General features: G+C 40.3%; 1 protein-coding gene across 1 annotated transcript; it reads right to left on the bottom strand.

The window, feature by feature from the left end:
- Window positions 1–103: 103 nt before the first annotated feature.
- On the bottom strand, window positions 104–8469 carry sync (syncoilin, intermediate filament protein). The gene is made up of 9 exons (XM_034705335.1): window positions 8367–8469; window positions 8128–8223; window positions 6781–6881; window positions 4121–4155; window positions 1336–2973; window positions 1034–1248; window positions 692–899; window positions 418–542; window positions 104–340 (listed from the first exon to the last, which is right to left on the bottom strand). The coding sequence occupies exons 5-9, from the start codon at window positions 2905–2907 to the stop codon at window positions 286–288; spliced, it is 2175 nt and encodes a 724-aa protein (XP_034561226.1). The 5' UTR covers window positions 2908–2973; window positions 4121–4155; window positions 6781–6881; window positions 8128–8223; window positions 8367–8469; the 3' UTR covers window positions 104–285.
- Window positions 8470–13786: the final 5317 nt, after the last annotated feature.

Below are 13786 nucleotides of genomic sequence, written 5' to 3'. Positions count from 1 at the left end.
CATTGTTTAGTTCTTCAGCCCTGTTGCCCTTATAAGTACAGAAACCATCTCCACACTTCATGCAGGGACATTAACTCATCAGTTGCACTCAGATTACAGCAAACAAGAAGTCTTTATTCATAAAAACCTTACAAGAGGCAGTGTAATTCATGTTCAACGCTTAAAACATCTACGATTTTTTTTTCTACAGCATGTCTAGTAAAATGTGTAAAGTGCATAAATGGAACCCAGGAGTCAACAATGTGGTAGAATAATATGATTGTCAGAAATCTTTAAAAGAAAAAATCATCCATCACTTTGTTTCTGCTCATCATCACACTGATGGTCCTCAATGGCTTGCCTGTGGAAACATGTTTTAAAACTAAATTCCTCAAAGATTATTTCAAATCAGGACACAGTATAATCAACAAATCTTACCTGTAAAGCTGTAAATGTTTGTTTAGAGTATCTTTCAACTCCTCTATTTCCTTAATTTTCCTCTTCTGAATCTTTAACTCTGTCTTCAGCTCTCTGCTCCTCTCCTCCAGGGTGTTAACTCTCTCCTGAAACAAAGGCATGTTTTTTCAGTGCTTCAGGTATCAGGTGACTGCTTTTACTTGCACACACTTGAACAGTTTTTCTCATCAACTTAGTTTTTCAGCATCTTCTTTGTCCATTTTTCTCACTTCACATCACTTCTCATTCTGCTTACCTTATACTGCCCCACGTCCTCTCTTCTCTGCATGCAACAAAGTCGGATTTTCTCCTCCAAACAAGTCCTCTGTAGATGCAGCTTTTGGATTTCCTCCATCAGGGGAGTCAGCTGAGTTTTCAGCACCTGGGCCTGATCTTTGGCTTTCACCAATGCTTCAGCTGTTATCTCCCTTCTCTTGAGCAACGCGAGCATAATAGGTTCGTATCTGGCCAAGACAACCATCAACAAGTTTGATGAGAAAATGCATTAACTGGTATGAAGTTAGGTATTGTGTCCCAATAAAGACCTTTTGAAGTATGATTAAAAGCGAGGGAGAAACAGTATCAGTTATAACAGTACCTGCTCTCAAGTGCTTTCAGTCCCCCCTGCAGGAACTGCTGAATGTCCCCACAGGAGTGCCTCTTGCACTGGGTCATCTCATCCTTGGTGTTGGAGGGCAGACTGGTGCCCTGGGCATAGAGCTCTGCTTGTAGGCCTAAGAGCTGTTCTTGTTGGTCTCCTCTTAGCTTGGTGCGCTCTTCTGTCAGCTGGAGCACAAGTGACTTCATGTTCTCCTTGAAGACAAGAATAAACAATTTTTATGAAGAGATTTTCTGTAAAATTTAGGGACAGATGGAGGTTGTTCTCAGGGAGTTTATTACCTCGTCCCTCTTTAGCAGCTCCATCTCTCTGCGCTGGGTGTTAAGGGCAACCTGGCTGTGAGCACACTCTCTTGCAATGGCGAACAGCCTCCTTTTCAGCTTTCTTAGCTCCCCATGAAGCCCTTGCCTCTCCAGATTTACCGTCCAAATCCTTTTCTCCTCGTCTGCCCTCTCAACCCTGAGGCCCTGGATCTCTTTCTTCCTTTCCTCTCCTCTCCCCTCTTCTTCCATCCTAATTGCGTTCATCAGCTCTGCCACTTTACAATCTATCTGCTCCTCTGTCTCCTCTCCCTCTTCATTGCCCTCCTTTAGCTCCTCTGTGTCTTTATCCCCTCTCAGCTTGAGCACCTCTGCCAGTAGTTCCTTCCTCCTCAACTTTAACTGCTGCACCTCTTGAATGCACTCCTCCATCTGAGACCCTACTGCACTTAGTTCATTCATGCCGGATTCCAGGTTATTGGAGTCCATTCCGAGCTCTTGTGTGTCATCAGCTGGACATTCACTGTTTACTTCAATCCCTGTCATATCTCCCTTTGTGAAGGTGTCTTCATTGGTAAACATACATCCTGTCTTTGTTTCCTCACAGCACATTGGATCATCTTGTGGGCTATCTAATGGCAATGATGGCCCTGAAAATCTGAACTGACCATCAATACCCCCCTGTGCTCCTTTTGAATTCTCTTGGCCCTCAAATCTTTCCATTGAGAAGCCATCTGTGTTGTCAAAGCTGAGCACAGGACCCGGCTGGCTTCCAATTGGTGCTGAGCCAAATGTCACCTCATTTCTACTTTCTCTGCAAACTGCATTCCTCTCGTCATGTGGACTAACACAGGATTCAAATTTCAGCGGATGGGTCTCCAGCTTTGTTAACCTCTCTTGCCTAATGGGAACCAGTGTTGTACCCCTTCGGAGATTAGATTTCGTACTAATGTGTACATATTCTTGGGTTCCATCTGTAGCCCAGTCTTGGGGCTCAAAGTCCATCCCAGTCTCTTCCATACAGCTCTCTAGCATGGCCAACATTCCCACTAGCTGGCCCTCATACTCAACCATGGAGTCACTGAGTTTGTTGCCCGCTGAAGTGAGAGGCATTTCTTTCTGGTGACAAATGTCTGTGGTCACTCCACACCTGTTGATGATCTGGTCCAAGCCTTGAGCTTGGCCTTGTGCCGGCTGGTCCTCGTCTCCAACTCCATCCATTTGTGTGTCAATGTAACTTGTAGAAAGGTATGCATGGGGAGAAACGCTTGTTTCTTCGTAGCTGTCCATGGTGACTTCTTTTCTGTGGCATTGAGTTGTTTCAGTCAGGTTTGTCTCATCATAACTTGCAGAGAACTTCGAGCCAAAAGGGATGCCGGTAAGCTCTTGACAGTTCCTCAGTAATTCATCCATCTCCTGTAAGTATGGCTTAATCACCGTTGACGGATTCAGTTGTGTTCTCGTGAAGCTGAATCCAGATTGTGCTGGGTGACACTCATTTTGTTCCATGAATGTTCTGTTTGGATCTGGATCCTCTTCTTTGATGAAGAGTGGCTCAAATCCAGTCGAGGAACTGTCCTCCATGTCCTCCATTGTTTTAACTGATAGAAATATTGTGAGCAGGTCAGATCTAGAGTCGCCTTTACACCTGTGTCATCCCTTCAACAACAGAGGAAAATGTTAGACAGGACAGCTGATGCATATTAGGGGTGGACAGGTGTGGTAGGGAACATGCTAAAGAAATACAAGACCTAGCCTTCATTGATAACATGTCAACAGAGTTGTTTGATCCATACTTGTACCAGACATCTGTGAAAGCTCTACTGGTGCAAATAGCATATGCAGGCATGCAGAGCTGTGTAAGGGGACAGTTTAGCAGAGAATATACCACCAGCAGCTGTTCTGCTTGGCTGTGTGCCCCAGTGACATGCTGAGCGCTTGCAATACTGAGACACAAACCCTGAACAAGCTTACTCATGTGTGCACGAAATCACAATACACTACCAATAAAAACACATGCAAACAGCTTTCGTCTGTAGATCTAACAGGTGGCATTGAACAAATTACATTAGAGAACAAGTTATCAAAACATGTCATCGTGACGATGGATGGGCGATGGGACTCATCCCTTGTGGATAAGCGAGCCATGATTCCACCCTCTGAGGTGTTTGCCAAGACTGGGCATGAACTCTCAGTGGAGTAAATTTATCAAATTGACCCAATACTGTCATCGCTTGAAATAAGTAACGTAGGAAGGGCATGAAGATGAGTGTGACATTCATTTAGTAGCAGCTGCTTCCATGCCAAAATGCACTTCAAGCAAAATGAAGTCCTGTACATTTCTATAAAAGTCGGTTGGATGATACAAATAATTTAGAGTACTAAAAATGACAGCACCAGCAACTCCTTTTTGCTAAGCTCTATTTTTCACAAGTGTCCATGGTGTCCCGGATAAACAGTGCTATTCTCTGCATTGCTGACCAAAGCTCTAGGGAAGCTAGGATAGTCACCAGCTGTCCTGCTGCAGGGCAGAAGTGGACACAAGTCACATTCCTTTAGACCTCCACCAAACAGAGACAGCGCTAGCCTGTATTTGCTATGCACTCTGAACATTTACTTGTTTGTCTTAAATGAATCAAAAGATGTTAAGTCTTTATAAGCGTGTTGTTTTATTAACTACAAAATTAGCTCATTATTATTTAACAGATGACTCTGAAAAGCAGCATTCATGCTTATTGAAATCTTTCAAGAACTTCTAATCCGAATAATCAACATAATATATCTCATAAAATTGAAATATACTTACTTCTTTGCTTGTGTCTTGTGCCCTTTTATAGTATCCTGTGGATGAATCAGTTAAAACTGAGTTGAGATGAAGAGTCAAAACAAAGTGAGCGGCTAAGTGTGAGCGGGAGCAGAGTTAGCAGATGAACTGAGAGAGGAGGGGGAATTCAAGACAGTTGACCCAGCCTCTCTCTCAGTCAGTTTGCTGTTATGCGTGGCCATGGCTACCTCAAATCTGGTCAGGTTTATTTTTAAACACTAGGCGAAAATGCACCCTCTAAGAAAGCAGGATACCTCGTTGATACCATATGGTGTTCATCTAATTATATATCTTTGTTAAAGGACTGCAGAAGGACTTGCATTTCTATTGTCAGGAAACATGCTTCTTTATGTATCAAGTTACATTTTCTTGACACACAAGAAGCAGCCTGCTCTATTTCAAGACATCAGACTTATTTTAGATTGGAGGTAAAATTGCATTTGACAGTTATGCAACGGCTGCGTTAGAGGCTAGGTGGTATAATTACTTTTTGCATCAGTAGAACTTCACAACCACCTTTTGGTTTTTAAAACTGTAACCCCATGAAGACTTGAGGAACTACAGCTGGATGCATTTATTATGGCTTTTGAGTGGCGTGTGTATGTTGAGGGGTTTATGGTGTGTGTGTGTGTGTGTGTGTGTGTGTGTGTGTGTGTGTGTGTGTGTGTGTGGGTGTGTGTGTGTGTGTGCGTGTGTGTGTGTGTGTGTGTGTGTGTGTCTGTGTGTGTGTGTGTTTATGATGAAAGACGACATGGCTCCAAGATTCCATCCATGCCTCTTCATTATCGAGTAGTCTTTAAATAGACCCCTGCGCTTTTCTGGCAGCCTCTTACAGAAGGATTGGTTTTCGCCTAAACTTTTGACCTCAACAATGGACCACAGGTGGTCTTGTGTAGTCTGAGGAGGGCGTGAGACAGGGTTGGAAAGCACATGAAAGTATGTGGAAGGTTTTAAGGAAAGGACAATGGGATCAGAGACAGAAGAGAATGACAGTAAAGACAGATTATATGAAGCAAACAAGTAACCAGTAAAGGAAAAGATTACTTGTTTATTTTTTAAATGCTAGCACTATGATTTGAATTTTACTGCCTTTCTTTGATTAACAGTTTATTTTTCATTTGTGAACATTTTCATGACTCAGGTTTTAGTTTTTGCCTTTTCATATTTCATACTTTTCACAACAAACTCTTTTTAGATTTTTCCAAATATGTAACAGAACAGAGTAAAATAGTCAGTCAACACTAGATGGCATCATAGTTTAGTTTTAAGCCCTCTTCTCCTCAGGCTGACATAGGGGAATGTTGACGAAACAGTTTGAAACCATCACCCAAGTCTGTTTGCATGTTTCTCTTTGAACACAGCTATCAACTTTATGAGCTGTCATTGCAGTACAGTTGTATGCTGCAACCAAAGAGGACGATGCAACTTGTACTGCAGACACAGGATCTTGTTTTCCCAAATTTGAAAATGATGGATACTTTTTATTCTGTTTTTGCATTAAAATAAAAGTATCATAGGTTATATTACTGCAAGTCTCTCTTTAGAATATTTACATAACCCTTTTCCCTGGGTACACATACTTGCAGTCTTGCAGTGAACACCCTGTGAAATAGTGACGGTCATCTCTTTGACATTCTGAATCAGTGTTTCCATGATGAGATTATGTCCCTTGTGCTCAAGCAAAGATGTAATGTTTATCCAATTCAGCCATCTTGACTACCGTGACTCGTTGTTTTGGCAAGTCTAGGCTTTGAGAGGGAGACAGTAATTTACATGGAGCTACGTCCCAGGATTATCCATCTCAAAAATACTGTGTTGTCGCAGGACTACTTGGATAAAGAGACAGACTCTGATGGTTTTCTTCACTTGTCTGCCTTAAAAATAATCTCTTCAGCTCCTCTTATGTTTTTTCTCTTTTCCTAGACAATGGTGAGCTCACCAGTGTGTATGTGTGTGTGTATGTGTGTGTGTGTGTGTGTGTATGTGTATGTATGTGTGTGAGTGGGGGTGTAGAGTAGGACTAGGGGGAAATCAAATATTTTAGGGGGGCGTTGTGGTCTTGGACTGAAAGTCCCACTGAGATAGGCCATATGCTGGACATTCATTTGGACAGGTCTGTTACTGCCTGCTCCAATCTGTAGTTCAGTCCAAACTCAGCAGAACATCCTGTCAGTGTGTCCTCCTGTTTCTCCTCTTATTTTCATCCCCTATTATTTCTCAAAAGACATTTGTGTTTTTATTTTCATGTGTTGCTAGTTTTCTTTGTCAGGCTTTGTAGTGGAAATGTGAAACATGAAGTCAAAATGTGTCATATCTTCTGTCATAAAGTGCTGGAAGTTTGGTTGTGTAAGCTGAAAACTGGCTTTAATGGAGGACAACCTTTGCAGAATAATATGTAGTCCATTTTTCATTTAAATATGTTCTGGGGTCAGTTAAGTTTTCTTGTGATCATATGTTACTCCTCTGACAACTGTTATTTGTGCACTGCTGGACACTTTGTCTCAGAACTTTCTGAAACCACACTGTTTGGCACTTCAGACTTTCTAAAAATGTGCATGTTGTCCACTTTTTGCTGTTCAAGTGTTCCAGGAATAGTTAAGAGTCCCTAATGTTTTATCTGAAATCACTCAGGTGATACTTACAGTTTGGTTCCATAGTGGTGGGATGTGAACACTCTGCATTTCGTGTTCTACTTTGATTAGTTTTCTTGTGTGATTTGAAATAGCTTAGAGTTAAATTGTACCTGATGAGAAAAAGAAACAGTTGGAGTTAATATAAAAAGCACATAAGTAACACTCAAACAAACCACCATAGATACACCATTTGCAACCAGAACACAAACACAATACATTAGCAGTCCCTGTTTTGCTGAGGATATGCATGTTTTTGTTAAGTCTGAGCTGCGGTGTGGCCACCACTCACTTGCTGGAGATGGAGCCGTGGACAACGGTGCTTGCCATAATGCTGTTATTCCCAACAATGCAGATGTAAACAAGCACAGATGACAGATGGCAAGTCACAGAGCAACGTGGTTTAGCAGTTTGATTGAGGAAATGGAGATGAAGTTGTATGTTGGCTGTGTCTGGTTCACAGAGCAGTGCATACCAAGCACAACAAGTAGACGTTAAACTGCAGAGGACGGAAGGCTGGGGGTGCTAGCTCTGCTATGTGTAGTCACTCATGTGTAGTCACTCAGCAAATCAGTTTGGCATGATTTGCCCATTGACTCTTTGTCTGCGTTTAGCAGTGTTGAATAAATTGTGCTGAGTTTTGACAGTTTCTGGGGTTTATTACATTTGGCGTGGTAGCTAATCCGAATATCAATTCCCATTTAAATCAAATTAGTCGTTCGGAACATCCCTTGTCTTTACTGCATCTAACATTCCTAATCAGTGTTACTTAATTATCTTGCCTTCATATCTGTGGTTATACTGGTGACACTATGACAGACCATTCACATCTTTGAGCACAAACAAACCTTGACAATCATCCCCAAGCCCCCCCCCCCCCATTTCCTGTCTCTCTTCAGTTTCTATCAAATAAAGGCAAACATGCCCAAAAATATAACTTGAAAAAAGAAAAGAAAATACTGCTCCTTCATTTTCCATTGACACATTTCTTTTATGGTCATAGTCATGCAGCACATAACAAAACCCATTTTTCCAAACCCTTTATTGTGTCCTCTTACTTTGTTGTTCCTTCCCTGGTCATGTTCTGCATCACAGAGAATTGTCTCACTATAGTTAAGTGTGTCTTAATGACTGTAACCTTTTAGGTGCTTATTTTACAGAGTGCCCCGTCTTCATACTTGTCAGCCAGCATCTTCTTACTATCATCAGCCACCCAGTGTTTGTACCAGTTGGCATTTATGTTCTTCAGGGATTACTTAGTATAATGGAGTAAGGGGCCCTGTGTTCTTTTTTAGTGTGTTTTTCCACTGTTCTGGATTAGGCACGTTTCCTCTATTTAAAGATGGTGGACATTCTTACCCCTAAAAAGACACAGGCAGCTACAATTTGTTCCCACAGCTCTCTGGTGATCTTTGTTCAAACTCGTGGAAAGCTCTATTTTTAAGGAAGCTGCTTCTGTTGACAAGAAAAATGTAGTTTACTTTGTTACAGTCTTTGCAGTGTTTTGGAAATAGCTCTCTTTTTAAAGTGTTGAACAGATCCCAGGTTTTTCAGTATTAAATCAAATTTTACAAAAATGATGTTGTTCATTGTATCACCTGCACAGTCTTAAACAGCCACAACCAGTTCCCATGAAGGGACACTGTAGATCAAAAACAGCTGATGTGGAGAGATGAGACACACCGAGATGAGATCACATGCTCAGTCAGTGAGGATCACAGTGTGGTTGCAGTCATGGATGACAGAGTTGATCTGTGGAGGGAACAGTGTCAACATTTAAAACACCAGGAGATATTTGATGTTAATCCATATGTCTTTAACTGGAAATCTTGGGACTCTGGATTCAACTAGATATTTTTTTTATATCAGTGTTATTTATTTATTTAGAGTCAAGGTTTTATGAGTATTTTTGTAAGTATGTCAAGCTGCTTGAGTAGGCTATAGTATTTATTTAATGTAGGCCCAAAACATTCCCTTACGAGAGGTTATTTATCTGATATTTATAGTTTTTAATATTTTTCCAACTAGTTTAGTCAAAAATGCATGTGTTACGTGTTTGCATCATTAGTTGTGGGGCCTTTGGGATCTTCGAGCTGTGTAAGATGCTTGATTCTGATTGGTCAAAACCCCTTGACAACCCCTTGACACCAGTTATTAACTTTTCTAATATGAGCAACGCCAGAAGCAAACTGATCACACGTCAGGTCAAATCAATCCGCACTAAAGAGTTCCAGCACATTTTGCTTCTACTTGTTGACACCATAGACCGTAAGGTAAGATAAAAACGTTAATTTTCGTTAGCATCAAAACAATGTGGCTAAAACGCTTGTTTCGGTTAGCATACTAAATCGGCAGCACACGGACACTTTCGTATTGGATCCTGTCCAACAATATTTGCAATGGCCTCTGCTTCGCATGGTTTTCTCTCACCCTGTGGGGATTCTATTTCCCATAACTACCTGCTATCCATACATTATCCCTCACATATTTTATTTCATTGTTAATTGAAGCCATGTCAGCAACTTCCAGGATGGTGCTCTCTGTTGGTTGGTGTTGGTTGGTCATCAATTATTGGATTGATAGCAATGAAATTTGTGTAAACATTCATGGACCTCAGGGGATAAAGCCCTTTGACCTTTGTAATCCTCTGACTATTCCTTTTGCACCAACATGACCATGCCTGAGTAAAACTTTTCATGGATTGTTGTACAATTTGGGATGGAAATCCATTGTGCCCAGAGAACGAATTCAAATGACTTTGGTGAACCCTTTTCATTTCTGAAATCCCAGGTGACATTTTTTGATTATTCTATGAAATAACTCAACATCTACAAGACTGGTGGATTGACAGGGATGTACTGTCAGAGTTTTGTTATGGTTCCCATATAAGTGTATCCTCTAGCTTAGTTGACTCCCTGCCTTTTCCTGTTTGGCCACCATGAGATTAAAATGAGTTGTTTTAAAAATTGACAACTATTGGGCGCATTGACATTCAGTTTTATTCATGTGGAGATGAATGTATCTAATAAATCTTAGGGAACATCATCCCTCTGTTAAGTCCTTTATTTCTGATCAGGTGCCAATATCAGATCAGAAAAGCTTGACCACACTTGAAAATCTGACAGTATGACTATCGGCCTCAGATGTGCAATGAACCATGTGCTATCTACATTAACAATTGTGATTATGTTAACACAAAACCATGATGTCTTGGACATTTTGGTCAAAGCAACACTATGCCAAAGCCCTGCAGAGCTCCATGGTTTTTAAAGTTTTTCTACTGGTTCCAGTATTAAAACACTAAGACCTCCAGCTAAAGGAAGAGACAGAAAGTGCACATACACGGTTTTATACACCAAACCAGTCTTTATATATCGTAGCATTCCTGTTCTCTTACTCATCTTCCTACAGTAAAAGCTCACCCAGGTCTTCCTGGTGCCACTATTCATAAAGACAACTTTCTTAAAGGCTCAAAGAGGGCACTCAGTCCACCTTAATTAAAACTAGGATGTAAAGTCAGTGTTGTTTATGCTACGAGTCATTGGCTCATGTGCAGTCTTAAAGCCCTCAGCTTAAACTGCACAAATTTGTACTTGAACCCTGTTGTTTTGAGAAATTTTCACCACCCTGTTTTCAGCTCCCCTAATTAGATGTTGTGAGTTCCAATCCTGTTTTGTTTTTTTATAGAAATTCTACAGAGGTCACCTCAGGCTTCCTGTCTGTGGTGTCAGTGCCTCATTTAAAAGACCCCCCCAGAGAGAGGGTGAAAACAGGCTGATAGTTACCCTGCAAATGGAGAGAGGGAGAGACAAAGGATTAGTGAAAGAAAGAGAAAGATAGCTGGATGGATGGAAAATTGTGGCCTGTTTTTGTAAAATCCCAAACAACACTGCTGCAGCCACACCCTCTCAGGAATTCCTGCTGCAAAAATATTTCTTGTCATGTTTTTAAAGCAGCAGTTCTCCACTATAATAACCACTGTTTTCCATATAAGGAAATGTACACATGGAACTCAATGCAGCCACATATTGTAAGTTAAGTTTTAATATTTAGAAGAAATCATTGGTTATGCAGATAACTTCATTCATGTTCAATATTAATCTAAAAGTGGGCAGCATCAAAAGATGAATAAAATTAGAAAGATTTAAATGTAGTTAAGCAATGAGAGCAAAGATAACACACAATAGCAAAATAATTTTTAAAAATGACAGTGGTCCAATCATCTTTGACATTTGTTTTGGTTTGAAGAGGGAAAACAATCTGTGAGAATTGCCAAGCATGCTTTTTGATTTGGCTTCTCAACAGCGACCATACTAAAAAGACTGCCTGCGGTAGTTGCAAACATTATTCTGCTATTTTTCTAATCGGCCTCATGAGCACAGGCATTGGCCTATACCAATTATGTCAAAACGCCATTAATTAGCCTGATTAACTGACCGACCAATGAATTGGTCTATCTCTACTCTAGTTATGACTAAATATTTCCATTTCTACACATTGTACCTCTAACTTATCCTAACAGAAGGTATGGATGCTTCATTGTGTTAAGATAGTAAAAAAATATCAACAATCAGAGGTTAAATGGACGGAATTGCTTAAAAAGTCAGACAGTCAAACTTGTCCACATTTTCTGTGTCTTTTCTTGTAGTATTAAAAAAGACTTGCATTTTGGCCTTGAGAGTTATGCATGGTTTTGATTTGAGGAAATCATGTCTATGAATCTGTGTGTGTATCTTTGTGTATGAATTCTTGGCCGGATGGCTCGATACACAGCCAGTGGGTCTTGGCCCTAAACCCTCTGGATTCTGAGAAATACTTTACTGTCCTCTGTGCAGACGTTTCCCTCTGAACACAGAAACACAAGGCTTTGTGTGTTTACTATGACTGTTTTATTATTTTATCTTTAAGAAGGGCCATTTTCAACAAACATTGACCATTTATACCATTCACTGTGTCTTTTATTGAATAACGCCTATGAATACATCCAAAAAGGGCCATGTCAACCAAAAGCAACAACATCAAAAGGCAGGTTTCAACATGTCTAGGGAGAAGCATACACCCTATGGCTAATAAAGTTTGATGGACGCCATGAGGGTCACAAACGTGATCTATGACAGGGTTACACACACATGGAGACCCCACCCACCTCCTGTTTTCACTGACTGATAGAGATACTGATCTAGAGTCACTATTTCAGTTCTTTTACTCAAACTTCTCCATTACATCACAGTTCTTAAGTTCAAAGTTAAAAGCACTGCATCCAGCAACTCCAAACTTGTGTTCAAGAATCAATTGGTGATAACAGAAAACACACAATAGAATACATTGTGGCAATGCCTACTGCATTATTTAGGGCTAATAGGCATATTGTTACTTTTATTACCATGATTAAACAACTCACCTATGGATCGACAGAGTTTTGAGCACTCCAAACATGTTTACAAGAATTTGCTGTGGTTTAGTGTAGAACTAACAGCTCGAAAGAAAATGACCCTCCCATAACCTATTGTCTCTGCTGTCTCACTCTCAGACAAAATAGTTCCCCGGAGGCACCATAAAGCACAGAACAGACAACTGTAACAGCTTCATCTTCAGCAGGTTCGACCCAGATGTTCTCTCTCGTCTACCTCATCACACTTAACACAATCACCAGTGACATGACTCAACATTATATCCTCTACCTCCTTCCTTTCTCATGAAGGTGAAATGAAATGGACATCTCCCTCTCGCTCTAATAACATAGTCTTTGTGTCTCCATTAAAGGAAGGTCAGAGGAATGTTGTAGGAATGGCCATTCACTGTCCACCAAGGGCAATAACTTGCCTGGACAGGGGTAACTTGAGTAGAGGAGGGTCTTTACTTTCCCTTATTTTGGACATTCTCACGTGATATTCTTTGGTTCATGCACTGCAAAACTGGCATCCAAGAGAGATGAAATACAACTCCAATTCCAAAGAAATTTGGGACTCAGCTGAAAACATAAAAAAATGATGTTTTTTTTCAAATAATTTAAACCCTGTGTTTAGTTCAAAAATAATTCAAGGACATTTCATTGCTGAAACATAACACATTTTAAATATGCTTTATGCTCATATTAAATTTTAAGCAAGCAACATGTCTCTTAATGGTTAGCACAGGGGCATTTATAATATTGTGTTGTATCACCGCTTCATTACCAAAACTCTGTACATGTTTGGGAACTAAGGAGAATGTCCCATTCTTGCCAGATATAGGATTTCAGGGTCTCCTTGGTTGTATTTCTGTTTCCCAATATGCCAAATGTTTTTAATGGGTGACAAATTAGAACTGCAGGCAGGCCAGTTTGGCACCTGGACTCTTCTACTAAGGAGCCACGAAGTTGTATAGCATGCAGAAAGATGTAAGTTCTTTTCGTAAAAAAACGCCCGTCACTGTTGTCTTACACAACTGTACAGTGATACAGTATTCTTATAGATATACAAAGCAAAGGCGAAATACATTATGAGTCTTTGAGTCATTGTACAATTCTATTACATTATCTAATTCTATGTTAAATTCTGTAAAAATAAATGTTGGACAATCATTTCTTTCTTTCAGCTATCTGTATCATTCCTAGAATTCCGTTTAGAAAGAATTACCGGAATATCCCGACTATAAGTCACACTGGTGCAGTATAAGACACACTCTATTTTCCCTCTTATTCTTTAAGAGGGAAATATGTTTACTCTCTTCAAGATTTCCATTGCATTTAGCAAAGTTCACAACCTGTACTTTCTGTGCTGCTTTGTAGCTCTGTTGTCACCATCCACCCTTGAACACTTTTCAGTCAAATTAGTATTTCCCAGGTTTTGTTTACTAAATAGTTTTCTTTAATGTATGATTATGATCTAATACATTACAAAAGCTGTCTCTATCCCAGCATGCTTTGCACTGGGAAGCAGCCAATTGCTTCTTTGAGTACCACCTTTGGGGTAAAGTACCGTAACACAATAAAAGACCTTTCTCTGCATTTCCAACTGTATTGGTTGCAGCTGTGTTT

This window comes from Notolabrus celidotus, chromosome 16 (assembly GCF_009762535.1).
Source record: "Notolabrus celidotus isolate fNotCel1 chromosome 16, fNotCel1.pri, whole genome shotgun sequence".
Lineage (NCBI taxonomy): Eukaryota > Metazoa > Chordata > Actinopteri > Labriformes > Labridae > Notolabrus > Notolabrus celidotus.
The sequence above is the reverse complement of the archived record's forward strand: the minus strand, read 5'-3'. Positions and strand labels throughout refer to the sequence as shown.